Source organism: Hippocampus bargibanti, linkage group LG08 (assembly GCF_051943395.1).
Source record: "Hippocampus bargibanti isolate YZ-2025 linkage group LG08, ASM5194339v1, whole genome shotgun sequence".
NCBI lineage: Eukaryota > Metazoa > Chordata > Actinopteri > Syngnathiformes > Syngnathidae > Hippocampus > Hippocampus bargibanti.
In genome coordinates this window covers 21,503,187-21,529,116 of record NC_142741.1, presented here as the reverse complement: position 1 = coordinate 21,529,116, position 25,930 = coordinate 21,503,187, and the positions used below count along the sequence as shown (strand labels likewise).

The following is a 25,930-nucleotide window of genomic DNA, read 5'->3' as shown; positions in this document are numbered from 1 at the left end:
TTTAAGTGAGTGTGATTTTTGAGAGATGAAAAATATATTTAATGTAGACAAAATATTTTTCAGTGATTTTTTTAATATTCTACAATATCAAAAGTATTATTTGAAAAGCTTCATTTTTGTTTTCCCTCATTACACTAATACTCAGGACTTTTTGGCTAGATTATATTCCGGTTGTGCTCATTTTTTTACTACAATATACACATTTTTAAAAATGCCTATTGTAGAGAGATGAAAAAAATTGTAAATGTGCCCAGAACATAACACACAAAGACATCAATAAATACAGATCAATTAGGCTTTTAATAATCATTATCACATTTATATACAGAGCAAGCAATGTTTTATTCAAATAACCCCCTGAAAAAAAAATCCAAGATTCCTCTTTTTTCCCTGTCATTAAAATAGCGTTGAGGATAACCTCAAGGAAATTTGTGTGCTGCGAGAGAAGCAGAAACAGTCAAAAAAATCTTTGTGTTATGTTCCGCCGTTAAGCTAGCCCTGGTTACGAGAGGGTGGCAGCTTATTCATGTTCACTGTAGTGAATTTACATGTATATAAATTTTGTGGTTATGAACAACAATCCCTCAGCCCCCCAAAAAAAGCGATTGTCTGAATCTGATACACTGTTGGAATCACAGCGGGCGATGTCAAGCTCTTCAAATCCACGATCACTTCAAATAAGTAGTGCTAAAGTTTGTAAAATGAATTATATCCCCTGTGCGTGCATCTCCGAGTTATATTTAGCTGCCAATTTTAAAGGAAGAGAGTCACAAATGAGGCAGAATTAATTGAATTTTGATGCATTTGGTGACAGGGAGACGTTTCTCCGTCTAATCTGCTTCTCGCCGTTATCCAACAGTTTTTGCAACTGAGCATTACCCAAGCTCGTGTCAACAAATCACACATGAACATCAACTGAAAAAAATGCTTTTAAAAAACACAAAAACTAGGGAATACAGCAGAATAAAGAAGCAATGTCCGCTATAAACGGTCCTTGAAGAAAGCTTAAGTAAAACCAATTGAGACGAAATAAGCGTTTACAAAAACAAAAAAAGGCGCCACTAGTAAGTTTGGTTTCAGTCTTTACAACAGTGACTGCTTGAAAAAGCAGCAACACTGAGGGGATGACGTTGGTGGAAATCACTATATACACACACACACACACACACTAACATTCGCACTATAGTTTTACAATCATGCACACAAGAAGTCAAAATGTCCAGTTTCTTGAGTGGTATATGACCCAGCCATGGCAACATAGGCAACATGGGGAAGAGTTTTGCGCAACTCGTATGCTTTCTTTTGTGCGAGGCTCAGCTACACTACGTGACTTCCAAGTGGAACTAAAGTGGGCATATTGTCTTGAAAAAAAAAATCTTTTTTTTGTTAGATTTCCCTGTGCGGGTCCAAAGAGGAGAGGGGGTGGAAACAAATGCATCTTCACATAATTTGTCTAACTTCTAGTCAGTGAGCGCCTGCAGAGAAAGAAACATAACACTCAATAACAGTTCTGATTCAACAAATGAGTGAAAGGTCTGTTAATGTAATTTTTTGCGAGATGAAAAGGTGTGAAACAGCCGAATGAACATTTCACAAATATGGCATTGGTAATTCTTATTATTTATTTAAAATGTATTGGGAACACATCAAAAGTGTGGACATGTGTTTTTAATCATACACATTCTGCCATTTAGTGAAAGAGCATTTAGTTAAAATTTTAACATTTGCCGTAGCATACTGATGATTTCTGAGGGCACAGTAAATGACAGAGTTACAACATTACATCTCTTATTCGGGGATGCATCTGGGAAATTAAAAAAGGGGGCCAGTTGGCCCCCGTGGGCCTGAAGAGGGGGCCAAATTCTAAAATTGATAGGGCCCAATTTAATGAGATTGCCGAAGTAGACAAAACTGATTGAAATAAACCTAAATATTCATTGGAGCATGGTATTTCTAAATTGCAAATGAAAAAAAATAAAATCTATTTTTCTGATATATCAAAAACTGTAATTCAAGTCAAAGAATCTATTCATACATAAAGTAAAAAATAACATTTTCAATTTTCTTTAGTTACTACACAATCAATCCTGTACTAGTTTGATATGATACGATATTACAGAAAAGACAGAGTTAGGACAATATTTCTAACTAGTGTCTACTTCAACAAATTTCTTTGATTTGAAAATTTCCTATGTGCCTCAAGAGCTCTGAAATCCCTCCCATTATCCACTAAATTCAAATCATTCGTTGTAGTTCCCTGCAACGAATTGTCACTACCCTCCGCAGACTTATTCAATTGTTACTTAAAAAAAACGAGAATGTATTTGTTTGCTCACGCTACATAGTGCAATCATCTGCCATGTTCAATGTAAATCCTGCAATGCAACGTGGGTAATTTTATATTCAATTATCTCTTTCGGCAGATTACGGAAAAGCCTGATATTCTCAACCACGACAAATGCATGGCGATTATGGCTAAGATGGCAGACGACTTCAATTCAAACCTTTGAAAGAAAACGAACAGTTTTCAATTTCATTTTAACTAAATTTGCTGCTTTAGCTATTTTAACAGAAGTATGTTGTATGTGGCGCAGATCACAGAGCAAACGCGCCAATTGCAATAGACATGCGCCAGTGCTGGCACAGCGGAGTTACAAATTTGAGCCAGTGGCTGGCAAAATACGTAAATGGCGCAAGGGCGCGCCCCAGATGCATCCCATATTATTAATATAATGAAGAAAGGCATTTGTGATAAAGTAATTGACTTTTTTCTGCCATCTATTTTTTTCTTTCACAACTTTTAATTTTCCCATAATCTTTCACGGAAATACAGACAAATATCCTATCCGTGCCGGAAAAAGTACATTGAGGAATGTATCTGGAATACCCTTCTTGCGGGAAAGCGGCTTGGAAAATGGATCATTTGCTTGAATAAAGATTGCTGTCTGTACCTTGTAGAGTTTATAATTCATCATCCGAGACATGAGGTTTGGCGACAGCCATCTCCTCCTTACTGTTGGCAATCATCTTACATTTCTATAGAAAAACAGAAAAAAAACAGTTTACAGGTGCTCAAACGCAGCCTTCATTAAAAACAAGAACGGTTTACCTCTGTCAGTTCCTTTATGGTGTGGATGTTAGCTTGCTGAGTGACTTTTCTTTTCGCTTCTTCTATGTGGTCCAGGTTCAGCGACGGGGTTGGTGGCGCGAGACAAGGGGGAGGTTTGTTTGTGATGGTGGGAAGCGGGGCAAGGGGAGGCATTGCCGCCAACGCCCCCATGTTGGTTAAGGCGGCAGTCATGGTAGCCGCCGTCATACTTGCCATGGCGGCACTCATGGTAATGTTGGACATGCTGGGCATTCCTGGAATACCGGGCAACCCCATTGGACCCATATTGGGCATATTTGGCATTCCCATGCCCATGGGGAGGGGTAACGGCAGTGGGAGAGAGAGGGGCCCGGGAGACGGGGTGGGGAGGGGAAGCTGGAGGATGGCTTTCGGCCGCAGACTCTCGGGGATGGGCACGCCTGCTTTGGCACACATGGCAGCTGCATTGGCCTTGGCTATCTCCAGTAACTGGTCCTTATCTGGAAAAGAACATGACAAAACAAATCTCATAAGCACTCTTCTCCCGTTTCATCTAAGCTAGGTACTAGGTATTACCTAGATCGGTGAGTCTCGGAGGCGACTTGCTGGCGCTCCGCCGTGTTCGCGACCCAGAGCGGCGCTGCTTGCGGAGAATCAGAACAGGAGAGTGGCTCGGCTCCCTTTTCCATCGATCCCTTCGATCAAATGAGCGACTGCGAAACGGCGGACGCTTCCCTCGACCCCTGGACCGAGACCTGCGTCTTCGGTCGGATGAACGAGACCTGGACCTGCGAGCCCGGTCTCCTGACCTGGACCTTTTCTTGCGGCCGGCGGATCGGCTCCGAGAGCGCTTATTCCGGTCGGTGGACTTGGATCTTTTTCTCCCCCTGGCATTGGGCGAGCGAGAGCGGGAGCGTCTCTTGCGAGCTGGGGAGCGGGACTTAGATCGGCGCGCCCTGGTTCGAGACTTGGAACGGGACCGCTTGCGTCGCGTCGCAGAACGAGAAGGACTGGATTTTCTGCGCCGGCCAGGACTGCGAGATTTTGACCGCCGCTTCTTTTTTTCAGATGGTGAGACAGATTCTCTTTTCCTCACTGGAGACCTGGACCTGAAGAGGATGATTAGCGGGATTACATTGATGACAGTCTTGTTCACACAAGACTTTTGACTCAAGTCATACGAGATAACCAATATGGCAAACCTCACCTTTGGAGGAGAGAACTCTATTGCAAATAGCAAAAAACAGCTATCAAATTTTCATCATTGGCCATATTGATAGTTGTAACCATTGATTGACTAATGCAGATTTTGATATCAATACAGCAAATGTTGTATGCGAGCAAGTATTGTCAATTTCATAAAGGGACTCAACGGGAATGGATGATGATGACTGTTTTAGATATTTGCGGACTGTTTTATTCATACATTTTAAATACTATTGAAGAAAAATGTAAGCCATCAAAATAGTTTGGACTGCTTTTTAACATAGAGAAGCTAGCAGGCTAACATCGCATCTGCAATTCATAAATTCTGGACTTCTGAAAATAACCCCCCTAACCCTGATCGCTTTAACATACTTCTTTGTCACATTTACTACTTTCCTATGAGCCAGGGTTGGAGCGCCAATTTGTGACACTTCAGACACTGAAGCTCAAGTCGCAAATAGTTGGGGGTTGAATGTATTCTCAAACTAAGCTTGGTGTTCCCAGGGATGCATCTGGAAAAATTTAAAAGGGGCAGCCAGTTGGCCCCCTTGTGTCTGAAAAGAGAGCCAAATTCTAAATTATAGGCCTGATTTAACTAGATTGCCGAAGTAGACAAAACTGATTGAAATAAACAAAAATATTGGAAGCAAAATTGGAGGATATTTCTAAATTGCAAATAAAAAAAAACAATTATTTGACTAATATCTATTTTTCTCATAAACAACTTTAATTCAAGCTAAACAATTTATTCATACATAAATTAAAACATTTTCTATTTTCTTTCGTTACTACACAATCAATCCCGTGCTATTTTGATATTCTATGGTATTAGAGAAGACAAAGAGAACAGACTTTGCACAATATTTCTTTGAATCTTTGAAGATTTCCAATGTTCTGCAACAGCTCTGAAAGAATTGCCGTTGCCCACTAAATTCAAATAATTAACAGCAGTTTGCTGAAACATATTGTCATGGCTCACCATTATTTTATTGCGATAAAAAAATGAAAATATGTTTGTTTGCTGCTTGTTTTTAATGTCTTTTAGTTTTACTCCTCTCCTCTTGCTCTAAATTGCAACCATCCATGTTGATGTTCGATGTAAATATTGCAATGCTCCATGGGTTAATGAATTTTAGATTATCTTTATCGGCAGTTTCCGACGGATCACGACGAAAGTTAAAAGCGCTGAAGGAAAACGAACAGTTTTCAATTGCTGTTTAACTAAATTTGTTTCTTTAGCTATTTTAACAGAAGTACAGTGCCTTGCAAAAATATTTGGCCCCTTTGAATCTTGCAGCCTTTCACCACATTTCAGGCTTCAAACATAAAGATATGATATTTAATTTTTTTGTCAAGAATCAACAAGTGGGACACAATCGTGAAGTGGAACATAATTTATTGGATAATTTTAACTTTTTTAACAAATAAAAAACTGAAAAGTGGGACGTGCAATATTATTTGGCCCCTTTACTTTCAGTGCAGCAAACTCACTCCAGAAATTCAATGAGGATCTCTGAATGATCCAATGTTGTCCTAACCGACTCTGAGCACTAAACTCGAGCTGTTTTGCAAGAAGAATGGGCAAGAATGTCAGTCTCTCGTTGTGCAAAACTGATAGAAACATACCCCAAGCGACTTGCAGCTGTAATTGGAGCAAACGTTGGTGCTACAAAGTATTAACGCAAGGGGACGAATAATATTACACGCCCCACTTTCCGTTTTTTTTTTGTTAAGAGTTTAAATTATCCAATAAATGTTATTCCACTTCACGATTGTGACCCACTTGTTGATTTTTGACAAAAAAATAATTTAATATCTTTATGTTTGACGCCTGAAATGTGGAGAAAGTCTGCAAGATTCACGGGGGGGCGAATATTTTTGCAAGGCACTGTATGACATATGTGGCGCCAATCATGTTGCAATATGCGGCAATCGGAATAGACGTGTGCCAGTGCTGGCGCAGTGGCGTTACAAAGTTGCCCCAGTGGCTGTCAAAATGCATAAATGGCGCAAGGGCGCAGCCAAGATGCATCCCTCTGTTCCTGTATGCATAAAGTACAAACCTCCTGCGGGGTGAAGCTGAGCGGGAAGGGTCCCTATGATCTGTTGCTGAAGGCGAACACTCTTTGCTCTGCCTTTCTGGAGATGCTGAATGTGAAGGGCTTTGCAATGATTCTTCCTGCGTGTTCACTGGCGGGAAGGAACTTTCTATTTCTTCATCGAAGCCTGCGGAGCGTTCGGATCCTTCTGGGCCAGTGACGGATTCTTGAGAACCAGATACAGTCCCCAAAACATCATTTTCGGGGCATATGCTGGCGTCTTCCTTCTGATCCATTTCCTTTTCTTCTGGGATGGCTTCAGGAGCTGGAGGCAGCTCCTGCTCTTCATCCACTGGAGCAACAGCCGGAGAACTGGAAACAACCAGTGAGGTCACAGGTTTCCAGCAACCTGGGATTTTAGACAATGTAATCAAACTCAATACATGCCATTGACAAATTAATCCAACAACTAAGGCCGAAATAGTTTGACGTGCCGCGCAATACTTCATCAATGTAAGTAATGTAAACGTTGCAGTTTTCGTTTTCCATACATGTATTAAATTGTGTTGTAATCAGATATCTTTATCGCTTGCAATAATCACTGTTTTTCATATGTTTGTACATCCTGGCGTTCGTGGTTTCTCTCGTTTGTACAATGTCAACAATGTCGTGTGATACTCAGTCACGATTGCAAGAGAGCGTTATAAAAATAATAAATGTTTTTATATAATGCATAAGTTTATTTTTCACTTCACTACAGTACAAAAGCATGCTAGATCCGCAATCCATGACCCCAATGGTAAAATTACATGCCATATCAAAGATCCCCCATTTATTGCCCCGCTTCATGCAGTACAGCGTAGGATCGGATATATCGATAATACGGTTATATCGATATTTTTTCTGACTCCCAAGAATATCGCTATAACGATATTTTACTATATATATATATATATATATATATATATATATATATATATACACACACGTATATATAAACTTGAAGATTAACAAAATGCAAATGTTCAAGTAAGAGTTTTATTATTAAGTAGATGAGGTTTTTGTGATCAGTACAACCATTTTGTTTCGTTTTTATACAGAACGCGCCCATTTCAACCTTCTTTGAAAGAGCATGGTTTCACGTCTACAGGACCTAGACATTGATGTATAAAAAAATAGGATGAATTATACTGTTACAGAGACTAACTTGCTTGTGTTTGTTGAAAAACTCAACAAAGGATGACCACTAAAGTAAAATTACAGGTCAAAACACAATTACAATATTGTGGAGGCGGGGTCAGGGGACTACTCTTACCTGCTGTCGGAATGCTTTCAGCTACTGTAACCACTGTTTCTGGGGGTGCCACCGTTTCTGGGGACGCCAACTGTTCTGGGGACGCCGTCTTTACTGGAGACGCCATCTTTTCTGGAGACGGCATCTTTTCTGGAGGCGCCATCTTTTCTGGAGACGCCATCTTTTCTGGAGACGCCATCTTTTCTGGAGACGGCATCTTTTCTGGAGGCGCCATCTTTTCTGGAGACGCCATCTTTTCTGGAGACGCCATCTTTTCTGGAGACGCCATCTTTTCTGCAGACGGCATCTTCTCTGGAGACTCCATCTTTTCTGGAGACGCCATCTTTTCTGTAGACGGCATCTTCTCTGGAGACGCCATCTTTACTGCAGACGCCATCATTTCTGGAGATGCTTGCCCCGCCTGGGGAGAAGATGACATCTTCTCCTCAGGAGGGGGTGAGGCGGCTCTGCCATGGGCGGACCTATCAGACGGCCTATCACTTGACTCAGACCGGGATCTGGACTTGGATCTGTGCAAGCCAACAGAGACAGATTTTGACTTTGACCTTCTGATGCAGATCCTTGGTGATTTGGACTTCTTTCTGCTCTGTAATGGCGAGCGTGACTTTGATCTGCGCCTTCTAGGCAACGAGCGGGATTTTGAGCGTTTGATAGACCGTGGCGGAGACCTCTTTCTCCGGGCAGGGGAACGAGAACGCCTTCTAACCGGAGACCTGGATTTGGAACGCCAGCGAGGAATGGGCGTTCGGGATTTGGTCCGCCTGCGGGCACTCCTTGATCTAGAGCGCCGCTGACGTCTGTACGTTGTGTTGGAGCGTGAACGACTCCGCCTGCTCCTACGGGCAGACCTGGAGCGTGAACGCCTTGCTCTGGGAGGTGGCGACCTCCGATGTCGTGACAAAGAGCGACTCCTTGAGCGCCTACCGCCGGTGCGTTTGGGCAAGGAACGTGACCTTGAGCGGCGGTAAGGACGCCTGGATCTGGAACGACGGGCTCTGGCCAAAGAGCGAGACCGTGACCGTCTGCTGCTGGCACCACCACGTCGAGGCGAGCGTGTCCGGGAGCGCCTGATGCGGCCTCGTGAGCGGGATTTTGATCTCCGGCTTCTCCTTGGAGAGCGAGATACAGATCGTGACCTTCGTCCGCCACGTTTTGGCGATCTCGAGGGTCTTCTTTTCGTAGATGGGGGACTGCGGCGCCGTCTTGGAGACAAAGATGAGCTTCTTCGACGTTTTGGTGTCTTGGACCTGCGAGGAGACCGTAATGACTTCCTCTTGGGCGTACGCGACCGAGAAGTGGACCACGATCGACGGCGTGCTCTTCTGGGGGACCTTGACGGTGGAGAGACAGCCTTCTTCCTTGGTTTAGGAGACAAAGAGCGGGAGATTGAGCGCGACAACTGCCGCTTATTTAGACGAGTGGGAGATTGTTTGTCCTTTGAAACAGATTTTGAATGATTTTCTGGTGGTTCTTCCACTGCCACAAGAGTTTGTTCCTCACTCTGCTTCTTCAGGGGACTTGCTGATGGTGAGCGACTATGTCTAGACCCAGACTGCTTAATATCTGGGCCAATGAGAGGGAGGGGAGATGCAGGCCTGGGTGAATCAGACTCTTTTACAGTTGCCTTCTGCTGCATTAAAATGGATTCATCTGTCAGTATTGGCTCATCTCTCTGTCCATTACTTTCCTGTTTAGGAATAATGTCAGGAAGTTCATTGGCATGACCTAAAGTACCATCTCCTAGACTGGTTTCTTCCTTAATCTGAACTATTCCCGTCTGTGTCACCTCATCCAAACTAGGCAGTGGGGATTTTCTATCCTTTTCTGTTCCATTGGTTTGACTGTTGTTTGTGATCTTCTCTGCGTTTTGTGGAACGTCGATTTCAGACATGCTCTCTTTCTTCTCTTCAAGTGGGTCAGGACTGGGAACACCTTTCTCATCCTCTTTATTGTTTTGTGTTGACACGAGGGATACTGGCTCTGTCTGGCCAGGCGCAAGTGCTGTAGAAGATTTGCCATCACCGATCCCCGCACGCCCCTCGATTTCAGATTCAGAACCTGAGCCAGAGCTGCTATCAGATGAGGAGCGAGACTGGGATTTCTTTTCATCCTTCTTCTTCTTCTTTTTCTTCTTCTTAGCAGCGTGTCTTTTGTGTTTTTTAGATTTTGCATCTCCCTCCTTGTCCACACAATCTGACAAGACAATTAATGAGCTTTTTTTATTCTATTTTTCTCATGTTGTTTATTTTGCATCATAGAAAAGGCAATCAAAAAAAAAAACATTGTCATTCACACAAGTGACATACCCGCTTTGGTCATTTCTTTGTGCCCAGCATGATCCCCTGCTTTTGCAGCCAGCCTTGCACTACAAAAACAAGGGTAAAGGGGTTTAGATATTCCTTACAAATAGTAACAAAGTAATTGTTAATTCAGTTAACTAATTAATAACAAAGAACATGCAATTTTCACATTAATACCACAAGCAATGATGTTGTATAATATGATGTCTCAATATTATAGTTGGCAGCATGTAATATTTTATTGTTGGGTGGTGGGGAGAAAAAAATAAATAATCAGAGAGCAAACCTCCGATTGCAGCATTGTGCTCCAAACACAAAGAAGAACCATTTAAACCAACAAAGAGGTAACCAACCAACAAAGAACCAACATCCAATCCAAAGAAGAAGCAGCAGCTAGAGTCTAGCTCAGGGGTGGGCAAACTTTTTGACTCACGGGCCGCATTGGGTTCTAAAATTTGACAGAGGGGCCGGGCCAGGAGCATTTGGAGGGAGTGTTTGGGCCGGAAATACTAAACCTAAAGCATTAAAGGACAACCGACGCCACCGGACAAGTTATGTCCATAATTTATAAAATCACTTCAAATGACTTCGACTGAGCATATTTTACAAAGATTCCACAGCATATAGCTATAGTTTAAGTTTTAAGACTTGCGCTGAATATTCATGAAGTCGTGTTTTCGAGTTGATGACGATCTCCATGTGACGTCACGTTTGGACCGGCCCTGACCGAGGAAGCAACACACAATGCATTTTGCGGTACTTTGTTTGGTCTGGAAACTTCGTGTTGATGGCGAAATTAGAAGGAAAACACATAAATAACGCCATGATGAATTGTTGTGTGTTGCACCAAGACAACTATTTGATATTCGCTGACACAAATTCCCAGCTGACAATCAGCCCATTTCCAACGGAGCTTGGGCGCAATCTTCTGCATTTTCTGGGTGCTACATTGCTGTCATTGACGGCTCGAATTGATATGGGAGGACTCCTTGAATCAATTGCAAACATTTATGCTTTCCTCTTCAGAACTATTTGAATCATATTCATAACTGGATGAGTAAAGAGAAAGCATCTTCTCCGAATCTGAAGCCATTGTTTTGATTCTCGAGCAAGGCAAGACGTCTTGGCGTGACATCACGAACAAGGTGGTGGGACCTTCTGAAACTGCCCATTTCCGGATTCATTTTGAAGTCATTTTTATTGGTGTTTTTCATTTAACTAAAAATATCAGCCTGCCTGATTTGGGTATTTTAGATGCTATAAAACGTTTTTCTGATGTCAGTGGGAAACAAAAAAAATGGTGCCGGTTGTCCTTTAAATGTAGTGTGTACCAACCTCATAGCACAGTAAGAACACTACAACCCAATTTATTAACTGTCTTTCAAATGTGAAAAATATCCCTGATTAGTTAATAAATTTGTCTCAAGGAATATGGCGTTTACATACTATTTCGCAGATACGTGGAGGAGGAAATGGAAATAGATTAAAATAACATATGCACTGTGATTTATCAAGATTGCGTCTGTTTTTAATAAGTTTTCATTGAAGGGGCAAAGTTAAAGAAATCAATATTTATTGAAAAATGGAATCACTTTCAACATTCAAAACATATTATTACACAATGAAATATTCAAGCTCAATAATACCTACTTGTGTTAAATTCCGCCAAATCATAGATGGTTTGTCCTGACCGCGCGCTCAACAAACTCTCCACTGACGCCTTCACGCGCAAACAATACATGTGTACCGTCGCCGAGCACACAGACGTAGGCTACCTGCAGTTGAAATTTGCATACTTGGCACGGCAGCCAATCAGAAGCCTGCTTCTCTCTTCCGGACTTTCGCAAGCGTTATAAAGTCGTGCAATTGCATGTCATTTTCCAAAATAGATGCACAGAACCTCAGCCCAGAAGAAAGATTCAACAGAAGCTAACAACATATGTGACGCTACAAAACGTAAATTTACATTAAACCGTGACTGTAAAGTGTACGTGAGACTTATGAAAGGGGCTTAGTGGCTCGTAGGAAGCAATGCAAACGTTGCATTGTGCACCACAATGACAATCGACTACTGCAGCAAAATCTACAGCCATGCACATTTACCGTAAATTAAGCAAGGGAGCATTTGTAGTAGGTACATTCTTGATTTAAAAAAAACTATACTTTGTGACAATGTTTTTTAATGTGATTTGTTGTCTCATTGTGCTTCAAGTTGTGAAAAATGGGGCAGGCAACTTTTCAGTTATCTGCCCTATTGTCCGCTAACTTTTTGTCATGAGTTTCAGACACTGTTTTTACTATACTTTGGCCAAGTTCGGCGGCCGGATTAAGAAGCCTAAGTTTGCCTATGTCTGGTCTAGCTGCTAGACCGACAACTCAGTCGAACCCTTGCAAGAAAATGTTCATGTCCTTAGTAACCTGATCACTCACCATGGATGTCATCTACAAGTATTTCCCTGTCTTTGATGTGCTAGCGTGAGTGTTTGATGCTTGGCATCACATTCAGGTCAAAATCAGGAAGGTAAAACATTAATGCACTACTTATGGCAATAATGGGTCCGCTTAAAAGATATTGATATGCCCTACATGTAAATGGACGACAAATCCACCATTTAATTAAAAAACAGCGAACTGTTCGCTGACGAAGCCTCTTGGATAGGAGCCGAAACGTCCGACACCTTCAAAAAGTACAGATGACGGCTGAAGAAACCCTCTCATCGATGGACCACTCCTGTACGACTGAGAGCTTACACAGACGTATGGTAATGATCTGTCCACAAAGTTTAACAAGAAAAGCAATTGTTTCTGACCTGGCTCTTGTAGGCCGTGTAGTTTTCAGAAGAGCCGTCTCCGCCTCAGACTCAGCACCAGACTCTGAGCTGCTTTCCCTTTCACCCCGCTTCTTCTTTTTCTTCTTCTTGTTCTTGTGCTTTTTATGCTTCTTGTTTTTCTTATGAGGTTGTTCAGTCCCTTCTGTGCAATTCACATCATCTTTTTCAGTTGTCTCGTCTTCGCCTGAAAATGACACCCCAAATTTCAAATCGCAAAATGTATTTACAGACTGTAGTTTGATGACCACACATGTAAAAGAAAGTAGCGGGGTAATTTTAATACCCTCACCATCACTCACCGGCTGGGAGATCCACTGCACACTCCATTTGATCTGTTGAAGATGTTGTAAATGGTTCTCTTAACGATAGAAGCGTACCTTCACTGAAGAACAATGAAAATCACTGAGGGTTTGCTACACGTTTTCAGCCCAGGAAAAAAAGTTAATTCACAACAGAACCCACACATCAACAAATTCTTCAGAAAATAAGCAATCGTATAGTAAAGGCAATTGCACTTTTAATGTTGGTCATCTTTAAGCATTATGGACTGAAAGATGAAATGGATTCAACATCTGCAGACTTGACTAATATGTGGCCAACATTCATACTTACTGCACAGTACATAACAATGTATCCCAAGAAATTTCCCTCAGGAAATCCCCACAAATTGTGACACTGAACACCTTGACCCTAAATTTAGGTAAACTGTGCTATTCAGAGTGAAAATAATCTAAACAATGACAATGGCCAGATGATGAACTACAGTCAAGCGACCGTACTTGTGATTAAACTATATTGTAATTACAGTCTTGATACAGTTAGAACTTTTCGGAAGTACGAAATTGATTTCTGATTACACCCATTTTAGAGAAATCTGGTTTTCAACTTACGATAAAGTATTTGTTCAATACATGTTATATTACGAAAATGAAAAGAGGTCGGTTTGCCGGTGACAATACTGGCGATGGGTTAACATTGCCGCGCTAGGAGCCAACCACGACGTGTTGTTTTGACGATTAAAATGGTGACATTTGCCAGTCATGTATGGGCCTATCTTCTTGTTAATAAGTGGTAACATGTAAGAAAACTTCACAAAGAAAACAAAAATGCAAACAAAGTTTGCAAATACAACTCCGTTTACAAGTTATTAATCGCCAGGGGGCCTGCGTGGCTGTAAACTAGCTTTAACATTCATTCAAAAAACATCGGAGGTCACGCTGCTATCGGGCATAAAGACGTTTAAATGAACATTTAAAAACTAGCCTACTAATTTGCTTACGATGCGAAGACCTTAGTAGTGCTAATACAATAATTAAAATGCCTGACGATTGCGGCCTCAAGCGACCATTCACAACCTATTCGTTTTGCTAATCCAGCTACCTTGGCTAGCATCTCGTAGTTGTTTCACAACCTAGCGTTAACTCCATTTTCGCTAGTCGCGACTGCTCGTTTCAACAAAGCAATTTGGTAACTTCATTACATTTGCCAATTTTCTGGTGACGCATATTTACCCTCTGGACGTTTCAAGGCACTAGCCGGAGAGTAGATATTTTTTCAAGGGTCGCGGTGGTAGTTTCCAAAGCATGTGAAGCCGAACAATCACGCACACACAACGTTAGCCAGCTAACTCTTCCGCCATGACAGGAAGGTATCCCAGCATGCAATGCTGCGCGCGTTGGGTACTAGCGTCACATTTGCCCCGGTATCTCCCGATGCTGACCACGGATGGATGGATGGCACAAATTCTATCCATTTTATATCAATTTCTTCCCAGTTTACATAAACAAGGGTTGAGGGCAAACTGGACCAAATAGTAGCAGTGGGAGGTCGACTCTAAACTTGTTGTCAGACCATTTCAGGACGCATTGAGGAACAACCATCATACTCACTTCGAGGGATAATTTAAAATGCTTCGTTAGCCTGCCATATGTTTTTGATGGGGCAGCAAACCAGAATACTCGGGGAAACCCCAGTAAATTCTTTCTTTCCTTTCATAACTTTGGTGCTGTGAAATGTACATTTTTCTACTGCGAGACTAATAAAGGTAAATCCAATCGAATCCATTCCAATCCAATCAGGAGCGGGGAGAACATGTACACTCCACACAGGAAGGCAGTAATCGGAAAATTAACCACCCCGTACCTCTGCAGTCTGCGCGGTGAGGCCAACGTTCAAACGTTCAACTGACTCACCACAGCACGGGATTTAGACCTTACTTCGGAAAGCGACCCCCTACATGCATTACATTTCGAAATAACGTTTCACAGTGCCCATACACAAACTGCTTCAAAGCTGTGCAGTACAGTACAGTATTCGTGAAATCAGGGGGTGGGGTTTTAGTTCTGACAAATAACTACATTACCCATAAGCCATGTCGAGGAATGGCGATTTGTAATCAGGAAGTGCGTGTGTGTTCGACGCATGAATTGTTGAAAGAACCTCGTTTGTTTTGTACGACGCTCCGGAGCGTTGAAAAAAGCTTGTTGAATGTTTTTTTTTCTTTGCCTTTAACTGTACTGCATGCGCATAATGGAAGTTTTCAGTCGCCAGTCCAGTACATCCTGTCTCAAGTTACTCGTAGTTCCCACGGTCTACTAATCACGATTAGGTATAGACACGCTTCGCATTCTTGGACTCTGTTGGATATTCTGACTTTATTCGCGAGTTTCTCTTCGTATTTTTACAAATTATTTCCATTAGTGCCTTGTACAAAACGTCGTTCGCTGAGACATGAAAAAGAGGTTTAATATCAATTTGGACGACTCTGCCTTTAATAAAGAGAGAACACCAGTAAGCCAATATATCTGCATGTTTTTCTATTTTTATCTTTACAATCATTTGAGTCAGAGATGTTTTGTTGTTGTTTTCTTTTAGCCAAAGCAGCGCTTTCAACCATCAACAACTGTGGGACAAAGCAAAACCAATACTACTCGTGAATCACCAGTAAAGGAGGGGCAGCCTTTGTCCTATGCTCAATATATCATCAAAACTAAAAATCAAGGGGCTGTGCCGCTTCAACGAGATGGATCCAATGAAATGCCCACATCTGAACTTGGTGGAGCTTCCAATAATGCCCATCTAAGACAAAGTGAACCTGACATAGTGCCTCCCGGGGAAGGAATGAGTGGAAGTGATGAGATCGCGGAGAGCGAGGAGATTCAGGGGGCCGGTTGTGGTCAAAGAGAAGTAAACTATCCAAGCCTATATCCAAAACCTGCTGGGTCCAGGAGCAGCATTATTGTCAGTCCCAGACAGGTATGCATCGGAAGAAATACTACATACATCGGCACAACCTTACACTATACTGTCTGAGAAAAAAAAGGCTTTTCCTCCCCAATGTTTTAAGGCAGTTCCCTGCTTTCTCTCACATGCATGCTTCAAAATAAGTCACACATTTCTTCTCTTGTTAAAATCAGCCTGCCTGAAAGAACGTTCTCATGACAACCGGGGTGAACAAAGTGTCAATGGGGTGGGGGCTGGGTGTCAAATAAAAAAGGTCATGAAGACAAGAAAATCATTTTAACTTATGCAGAGAGCAGTTCATACACTCCTCGGTGTTTGTGGTACAATGACACATATCCAAACACAAATTTCACATCTACGCCACTTACACTGTCCAATAAAAGAAGTAATAATAACAACGGCAACAGCATTTTGTACAAGCACTGCCCTTTTGGTTTTGACTTGATAGCAAAGAGGTCACACCTGCAGGAGATAATAATAATAATAATAATAATACATTTAGGCCGCCCGGTAGTCAAGTGGTTAGCACACCGGCTCCACAGTGCAGAAGTCGCCGGTTCGCGTGGGTTTTCTCCAGGTCCTCCGGTTTCCTCGTACGCTCAAAAAACATGCATGGCAGGCAGATTGTGTGAGTGCGGATTGTTGTATGGCTATGGATCTTCAGCTATGCTAGTTTCCAAAGTGGAAAAACTATCCGGATAGCTGTTAACTCCATACCAAATATAGAGTATATATTCCAAAGGATATCCCTTTTAAAGTCTGGGAAGTATTTCTTTATCTATTTGAAATGAACATTTACATTTTTACCGCAGCATACTGAAGTTGATGTTTTGGCACTTCCAGAGGGGGAATCCCATTTTGAAGTTTGTGACGAAGGTCCCATGGGAGTTTGGAGAAGTTGTGCCAGACTATGTTCTGGGCCAGACAACGTGTGCTCTTTTTCTCAGGTGGATATTTACACTTACCTTACAATACCTGCAATATATTTGACTGCCTGTCCCTTTCTTTTTTTTAATTTATTTTTGTTTTCACATATCAACTGTCTCAAAGTCTACGATATCATAATCTGAATCCAAACTATATTCACGATCGACTTAAGCAGCTTGGACAGAGCTTCACCCTTCGTGTTTTACTAGTTCAAGTGGATGTGGTGAGTATAAAGTGCCCAAATAATAATTGGGCTGAAAACTTGGAATATTTAAAAATTGTGTTTGGACTTCTTACATCTGCTGTATATTTGTAACGTGGTGTGTATATTGTTTTTCCCCTTACACAGAAAGACCCCCACCATGCATTGAAGGAGCTAGCTCGCATCTGCATTCTGGCGGATTGCACTCTCATTCTAGCATGGAGGCAAGTCCTGCGACTGATTACCTAGAAGACAAATCATTTCAAACAAAACTACCTCTTCTCCCTAACAGTGAAACCAGTTCAACTGAATCACGCACAGAGCAGCATGTGTCTGTGGCAGAGTCACAGTCTCTTGACCTGAAAGTCGTGGTTTTGATCCTTAACCTTTCTTTCCCTGTCAGTGTCCATAGAGCAAGACACTGAATACTAATTTGCTCCCAGTGGACCTGGCAGCAGCTTTCCTGATTGGTGTATTAAAAAAAAAAATAACAACATAAATGTAGCCTAAATACCTCTTGTTGTGTTCTATACAATTTATTATAATGTATTTGTTTGATGACGTGGCAGCCCAGAAGAGGCAGGACGTTACTTGGAAACATACAAATCATATGAGAAGAAACCAGCAGACCTTCTGAAAGAGCAAGTGGAAACAAACTATTTAGCAAAGGTAATTTTGTAATTACATTTTTAAGGTGTCAAATGAATTGTTATCATATGATTACATAATTACCTCTTTCAGCTTTGTGTCATATAGTCACATCCTTTTTTTTAAGAATCTCCCATAAAATCTACTTTTTTTAAGGTGACTGACTGCCTGACCACTGTGAAGTCCATTAACAAGACAGATGCTCTCACATTACTATCAACCTTTTCTGTGAGATCCTTGTTATCGCTGTTATTTAAATGTTGACTTTAGTCCATTAGTAATTCTGTCATTTCTATTATTTACGACAGTCTTTGGAAGGAATCACCAGTGCATCGAAAGAAGACCTGGTTCTCTGTCCAGGCCTTGGTCCACAAAAAGTGAGGGCAAACATGCGTATTAGTATGATGATGTTATAAAGAAAATTGTAGCGTCACGCATATTTAATTACTGTGTTGGCATTTTGTGATTGCAGGCAAGACGACTTTATGATGTGCTTCATAAACCTTTCCTAAAATCCAAGACAAAGTGTGACAGTTGAGGAAATTGAATCTGCACTTTGTGAAATGAAGTTAATTGAAATTTGTAAAGTAAATTGACATTTTAAATCTTATTGTGTGTCACAGTGCTCTTTATTAAGAAATACTTTCATGTATTGATGTTATTCAACCATTCTATAATAAAAAATTGTGAAATGTATCTAAAATTGATTTTTTTAAAGTATAGATGAATCGGACCAGCACCTTGTTGAGTTTTGTATAATCACTGTGATTAATTTAAATCCTGTACAAATGCATTAAGGTTTATAAAGAACACTATTTTTTTAAAGAATGAAAGAGATGCTCATTTCACGGTAAGATCAGAGCATTGTCATCAAATAGTGAGTATAGTTTTGCTTTGTTTGAATGCTGCCGTCTTCTTTTCCTTTTGGCTTTTCCCTTTTCTTGTCATTTCCAGCTAAAAGCCATTCAACAAATAAACATGGGTTGTGTGTGGATGCTTCGAGGTTAATGTGGATCTAGATGATGTGAATACTGTATTCCGAAATCCAGTCTGTACAGCATATACTTAGACTTACACTTTGGGTAGACTTAAACCCCCGCAAATAGTGAGGATTGACTGTATTTTAGGAATACACCACCATACATACCCAAACTGCTGTTTTTAACTAACTCACTTATTATATCTTGTCGGCTGTGTGGCTGGTGACTTGCATGTCTGACTTCCTGAGTGGAGTTTTTAAATTCTTTCTATGCTTGTGTGGATGTTCTTCTGGTATTCCTAATGATAGGTCCATTGAAGAAGTTGTCCATAGAGTTGGAAATACAGTAAAGTCTCGTTATATCGATATTCAAGGGAGTCCGAAAAAATATCGATATAACCGGGACTATCGATATATCCGACCCTGTTTGCATGTAATTTTCTCCGTGCGTGCATAGAAATAGTATCGATATAACCGGGACTATCGATATATCCGATATCGATATAACGAGACTTTACTGTAGTTGTTTGTCACATTTGCATGTCAATGAATCAGAATCTCATACAATGTCATATTTCTGTAGTTGATTGAAAAACGTGAAACTCATACACAGTACTATAGCAGACCTTAAAGTCTTTGTGAACTGATCTAGTGAAATAAATTAAGCTTTCCATGATATTCCGATTTGTAGAGATGCACCTGCCCTTAAATTGGTTGTACCTTGCCTCTTCCCCAACAGTAAGATGGGATAAGGCTGTAACCCCAGTGGTAAGATGACATCACAATTTGACCTCAGAGCCCAAAGTGACCTCTGTGGAAACCGGCTGTGCGACTTCCGGGGGTTGCGACGACTTTGACAGCGGGATGAACAATGGGGGTTTCACCACGCTCTCGTCGCTCTTTCTCCCTTTCTGCCTCAAGTGTTTATCGCAGTGGTTGATAAACGTATCCAGCTTGGCAAAGGTCTTGTTGCACACTTTGCAGTGATAAAGCCGCAGCCCCTTTTCAAGGCGGACGTGCAATCTGATGTAAGATGACCTGATGAAGGTACGGCAGCAGACACCGCACTTTAGGGTGCTGGCACGGGAGTCAGGCTGAGGTGCGGGTGTCGGCGGTGCTTTCCCCTGTCGAGTCGACTCTTCGGCCTTGTGAGAGAGGAGCAGCGGCAGAGAGCTGAACGTTTCCCCACACTCATCACACTTGTAGGATCGCTCGCCAATGTGAATGCGAATGTGTGAGAGCAGGCCTGCCTTCTGTGTGAAGGCCTTGTCGCAGTAGGAACACTTATAGGGCTTCTCACCGGTATGGATACGGCGGTGGGTCTTGAGATGTGCGGCTCGCCCAAATGCCTTGCCGCATTCGGGGCATTTAAAGGGTCTGTCGCCACTGTGGATGGCCTCATGGGCCACCAGGTGAGCATTTTGGTGGAAATATTTTCCACAGGTGGTGCACTGGAACCTCCTCTCCTTGTTGTGGGAGGCCAGGTGGAGGGTCAGGTCGGCTGAAGACATGAAGGTTTTGCTGCACAAGGAGCAGCTGTGCAGGTCCATGTTGACACTCCCTTTGGCGTGTCCTTGACCGACAGGGTTGCTGTCTTCCCAACAGGATGGACATCGAGACGCACCGTCGGGTTTGTCCGTTTGCTTGGTTTGGTCTGACTGCAGGAGCCCAAAGCTTTGTCCGCACTCGGAGCAATGCTGCTGCCCTTCTGGGCTGCTTTTCTCCTGCATGGTGCTGCCGAGAGACAGGAGACAGTTTTTTTCATTACAGCCAAAAAATATGTACGTTAAACAACTTTTAAGACTTTCTAGTTCCCTTTGAAATTACATTTTAGACAGTTTCCTATGTATTTTAAAAACACACACACAAACTGTTGTCATGGTGGTGTTTTATTTTAAGAATTTGAATTTGGAGGGGGGAATATTAAGACTACTGGTATATACACTACGCAATCACTTATATCCGATCCGTGTCGTAAACTAGTGAGCAGTCCAGGGTGTACGCCACACTCGGACAGAAACAGAATGTGCCAGATGAAAGGCCGCGACACCAACTCATACATTTCTCCAATGCAAGACGAATAAAGGTTATCTCATCTCAAAAGTCAGTTTGTTCTATCTCACCCCTGACTAAGAGAACAAAGCGTTCGAGCAGGGCAAACACTGTCAGCTACATTAATAAATGACGCGATCACAAACTAAAACATAAACATGGAGCATTGTTCTCTGAATTAAGATTTTTGGGTGTCTGACCGCCTGGGTGTATCAAATTAAGTGGCCAGCGGATACATTTATTCTTCATGCAGCGCCAACCTCGTTTAGAAAACAACACGACGTCTTAGCTTGTAACAATAAACATGGGGAGCACAGTCACAACAAAAACAAACAAGAATACCACCCTGTGCTAAAACACAATTAGGTCAATTTCAATACGCGTTTCAACGAGAATATTTGGTTTTTTTATTGCCATACCAATATCGAGGGGGGAAGTCTCGCGGCTCCAAGGGGATGAAATCATGTCGCTGCATCATGCAGCGAGACAGCACTACCTACAGGCTGGAGGTAAAACAGACACCAGAAACCAATTGCAGATATGGTCTGCGCATGCGTGATAATCGTGGGCGGATGAGATTTCCAAATAAATTGCCGTTTTATGACAAAACCAGTGACGTGCGGTGAGGTTCATGGCTGGTGAGGCACAGACGTCATCAATGACGTCACCGCTCGTCTCTACTTAGTATTTGAACGGTAAATTCAGCGATTTTGAAAAAAATCCTAAAACGGTGAAGTTAAATGGACAAGAACTTTAAAGTACAAATCACTAAATACATCTAACTGTTTAATTTATTTTTTTATTTGATATTTCCATGGAGGCAGGTGAGGCAGTGCCTCACCTGCCTCCACTGACTGCACGTCACTGGACAAAACGTAGATGTATACCAAACGGTACACCATCATGTACATTTGTTCCTGCGTTTTTAATTCTTGTAGCGTTGTCTCAGTATAATGAAAAGCGCTTACAAATAAAATCTTGTGTAATCTCACAACACAAAGACACATCAGTTGTACACAAGAGTCGTTCATTCTTCAGCACTTGCTGTACCCTCTTTGTGAAAAGAACTTCTAGATGAAAGAGGAGACGATCAAAGCATCCTTTTCAGCAGTGGATCAGGGACGGCATGGTGGAATGCGCATGTCAACTACAAGCTAAATGTTGAAAGCAAACATGAAGCTGTAGCATCTATTGACGAAAAGAGATTGTCTCACATCTCCTGTCCCACATAAATCCGCTTCAATTCCAAGTTGGATCAGATCAGAAATGAGTATATTAGAGGGACAACTCACATTAGAGGCTTTGGAGAGAAATTCAGAGAGGCCAGACTGAGATGGTTTGGACATGTCCAGAGGAGACAGTGACTATATCGGGAGAAGGATGCTGAGCCTTGAACTGCCAGGCAGGAGACCGAGAGGAAGACCTAAGAGGAGGTTGTTGTCAAAGAATACATGAAGGTAGCTGGTGTGAGAGAAGAGGATGCACAAAACCGGGTTAGTTGGAGGATACTGATTTGCTATGGCGACCCCTGAGGGGAAAAACCGAAAGGAGTCCTCCATCTTCAGAGGTAATTATTATTATTATTATTATTATTATTATTATTATTATTATTATTCGTATTATTCGTGTTCTACCGGAAACAAATTCCTTGTGTGTTCTACATACTTGGCAATAAAGATGATTCTGATTCTGATTCTGATTCGGATTATTATTATTAATTATTATTATTATTATTATTATTATTATTATTATTATTATTATTGAAGTCCAAGATGGCGCCCGAGTAGGCAGCCTCAGCTAGTGCTCTCACGAACCTTGCTTTTTTGGTTGTTTTTGTCTTGTTTTGTGTTTTCTTTTGTCACTTTGTGTTGTTGTGCATCGTGTGGAACGTATACAGATTGTTTTTCAGCATTTTTGACCACGACATTCATCAAGGAGGAGACTATGCTCAGCGGTTGCGCCTTTTCGGCAGCATGAATATGCCAGTACTGTTTTTGAATGTGAGGAATGTCGGAGCCATTCGACTGCCATCGCTGGACACCAAAGGGGCCGTTGTGCTTTTTTGCGCCTGTAATGGGCAGCATCTTCACAGCCCCGCTTTGTTTAGCGGAAAGGTCAGTGCTGTTGGACAGTCTGCGGCTGGATGGATGCATGGCTTGAGGAACCCGCGATAAGAAGAAAGGAGCATCAGCGCAGAGCGCGATGCGTGTGTGGAACTGTTGCGGCTTGGAATTGAAGCAGATTTATGTGGAACAGGAGATGTGAGACAATCTCTTTTCGTCAATGGATGCTACAGCTGTGTGTTTGCTTTCAACATTTAGCTTGTAGTTGACGTGCACATTCCACCATGATGTCCCTGATCCACTGGTGGAAAGACGCTTTGATCCTGTCCTCTTTCATGTAGAACTGCTTCATGTCATCACAAAGAGGGTACAGCAAGTCCTGAAGAATGAATGTCTCTCTGTGTCTTAGATTTGTCATATTGTCTCTATGCTGTCATATTATTGGTTATTTAGTTTTTTTTTGTTCTTTTGACTTCAAGACGGCGCCGCGAGAGTGGCTGCCTTTCCAGCAGCTCATGTATTTTGTTTTTTCTACTTTCATTCCTTTCATCACTTTGCTGCTGTGAAATGTAAATTTCTCCACTGTGAGACTAATAAAGGCAAATCCAATCCAATCCAACTATTATTATTATTATTATTATTATTAGTATTATTATTATTATTATTATTATTATTATTATTATTATTATTATTATTATTATTATTATTATAATATTATATTATATTATATTATATTATATTATATTATAAAGATGGCAGGCATTGTTTAAATTTTAAGCATTTGTTAAATTGTTAATTATTATCATTTTCTCTTTGAGCTAAGGCGGCCCGGTAGGTGAGTGGTGAGCATGCTGACCTCATCGCGGCAGAGGTCATGGGCTCAAACCCTGCTCCAGCATACCTCACATGTTTATAAACGATGCTGCAATTTAAAATGAAAGCCTTAATAATTGTAACTCTAAAGATTTTGTATTTTTATAAATGAAAAACTTTACACTCTGCACAATTGCATCAACAAAAGTCAATATTCTCAGACATTACGCATTTTTTAATGTAAAAGATTGTGAAGTCAGATTAAAATTACGAAGGGCACTGTTATATATACTTGTATATATTTTTTTAATGTTATGTTTTTGTGTAACATTTCCAAAAGGTTTCGGTTTGATGCACTGTCATGCCTATTTTCAAAATATCAAATAGGTTTACAAAATCCAAATGAGGTATGAACCTGGATAGATGATGAAAAAAAAATCCTGAAACATTGGACAACTCTTGAATTTTCTTTGTGGTTAGTTTCAGTTTGCTCTCCACTCAATGTATTTTGCTTTCGCAGAAAACGAAATTCGTTGGCTGAGAGTTAGTTTCGAAGCAAGTAGTCGGCTCCCTCTTGTGGTTATCTCCACTCACACTGGTAGTGTTGGAACGGGTTTCGTTTTTGCATAATATGAAAGTCAATAGGCGAGTGACAGGCGATTTTATCCACACCCCTCAAAAAACAAAGTGTGACGTCACAACTCCCGGAGTGTTTAAATGGAGGAGAGGCTAGAAAAGCCTCAAACCAGTCAGGAAAAAAATGACCACGGCAGAGGTAACGCATATTTTTCTTCTGATGATTAATGTGATGCTTTATCTTGAAGTTGTTCGTGGTGAATAGTGATTATATTGTCTTATCATCCTATGATAATTCGTCGGTACTATTTAGAAATAATAATAATATTTTCAAAAGCCAACGTTTCCCAAAAAAGTCAACGTGAAACTCTGCATTTTGAATTTAACTCGTGTTTCAATAGCCTTAATTATCTATTAGTTCGTTTTGCGCATCATCGAACTGGAGTTATTGTAACCGGCCTCAGGCCGAGGGGATACCTGGGTCGGTAAAAAGGCGTCACAGGCAGGTAGCACTGTGAACGACGAGGAAAAGACGACACGAGACAAACGTGTTAATCACCTTCACACAGCGGCATTTAAGACTGACTTACTCATCAAAACATCTGTGTGAAGCTGATTAACACGTTTGTCTCGTGTCGTCTTTTCCTCGTCGTTCACAGGTATTCAAAATAATAATATTTAGACAGCCTCAAAATGTGAAAGTAATCGGGGACTTGTTGGGCGATGCTATATTTTTAAACCGTAGTTTAGTGGCTTTGATGAATGTTTTGTGGCTTTGATGAATTTGGATTTTTGGATGTCAATTGTAGTTCCCAGTACAACACACACGAGCGTGCAGACGTGCATAAGCATGTGCGAATGTGGAGGATATATACATTTTCACACATAAGCACAAAAGAATAATAAACAAATAAATAACCTATTAAATTCCGTAGCGTTGTTGGGACAGCTTCACGCAAATTCAACAAATACTGTACATCGCCGGGGGAACAATTTACACACACCCCTCGTCTGACCGTGTGGGAGAAGAATTTAAAACAGTAAATGCGAAGCAACAACACCAAAATCAAAGGAATACTGTGGTAAATGTTATATTGTCTGTCCCGCGGCTTTATCTGTCTTTAGAATTGCTGCCAAGTTTCGTTTCTTTTAAAACGTTAACTTTCAATCTGGCGTAACAGCGCCCTCCCGTGGACGGCCCAAATACTACATATATGGTACAGTACAGGTCTTCTTTTCCTTTCGGCTTTTCCCTTCAGGAGTTGCCACAGCAAATCTGAGTCCTCCATCTTCAGAGGTAATTATTATTATTATTATTATTATTATTATTATTATTATTATAGTAGTACTACTAGGAGCATTGTCATCAAATGGTGGGTAGTTTTACTTTATTAAGTTCATAGAGTTGGCCAAAACAAACACGCGAATCACACCTGATTCGCTGTGACAACCCCTGAAGGGAAAAGCCGAAAGGAAAAGAAGAAGAAGACAGCACAGGTAATACCCAGAAAATTAGAATTCATTTCCTTCATTCAAGTTCAGTCATTTAAGTAATTCAGACACTGCTCAGGTGTTATGGAAGACCAGGATGCTTCAATCAAAAATGTATGGGCCATCGTCAAAGAGGAAGATGAGAAACATGACACCG

At 41.3% G+C, this 25,930-nt stretch overlaps 3 protein-coding genes across 3 annotated transcripts; 1 reads left to right on the top strand and 2 right to left on the bottom strand.

The window, feature by feature from the left end:
• Positions 1-281: 281 nt before the first annotated feature.
• sona (SON DNA and RNA binding protein a) lies at positions 282-14,427 on the bottom strand. Its single transcript, XM_089002674.1, has 10 exons — positions 14,291-14,427; positions 13,079-13,161; positions 12,759-12,963; positions 9,955-10,013; positions 7,649-9,841; positions 6,358-6,742; positions 3,665-4,197; positions 3,110-3,588; positions 2,952-3,036; positions 282-1,475 (listed from the first exon to the last, which is right to left on the bottom strand). The coding sequence occupies exons 2-9, from the start codon at positions 13,104-13,106 to the stop codon at positions 2,962-2,964; spliced, it is 3,957 nt and encodes a 1,318-aa protein (XP_088858800.1). The 5' UTR covers positions 13,107-13,161; positions 14,291-14,427; the 3' UTR covers positions 282-1,475; positions 2,952-2,961.
• A 741-nt stretch (positions 14,428-15,168) lies between these two features.
• On the top strand, positions 15,169-18,614 carry ercc1 (ERCC excision repair 1, endonuclease non-catalytic subunit). The gene is made up of 9 exons (XM_089002135.1): positions 15,169-15,569; positions 15,654-16,034; positions 16,866-16,969; positions 17,073-17,172; positions 17,299-17,375; positions 17,721-17,820; positions 17,956-18,027; positions 18,108-18,176; positions 18,272-18,614. Exons 1-9 carry the CDS (start codon positions 15,510-15,512, stop codon positions 18,335-18,337), a joined length of 1,029 nt encoding a protein of 342 aa, XP_088858261.1. The 5' UTR covers positions 15,169-15,509; the 3' UTR covers positions 18,338-18,614.
• Positions 18,615-18,766: 152 nt separating this feature from the next.
• On the bottom strand, positions 18,767-21,310 carry LOC148894787 (uncharacterized). Its single transcript, XM_089002136.1, has 2 exons — positions 21,250-21,310; positions 18,767-20,512 (listed from the first exon to the last, which is right to left on the bottom strand). Exons 1-2 carry the CDS (start codon positions 21,306-21,308, stop codon positions 19,558-19,560), a joined length of 1,014 nt encoding a protein of 337 aa, XP_088858262.1. The 5' UTR covers positions 21,309-21,310; the 3' UTR covers positions 18,767-19,557.
• Positions 21,311-25,930: the final 4,620 nt, after the last annotated feature.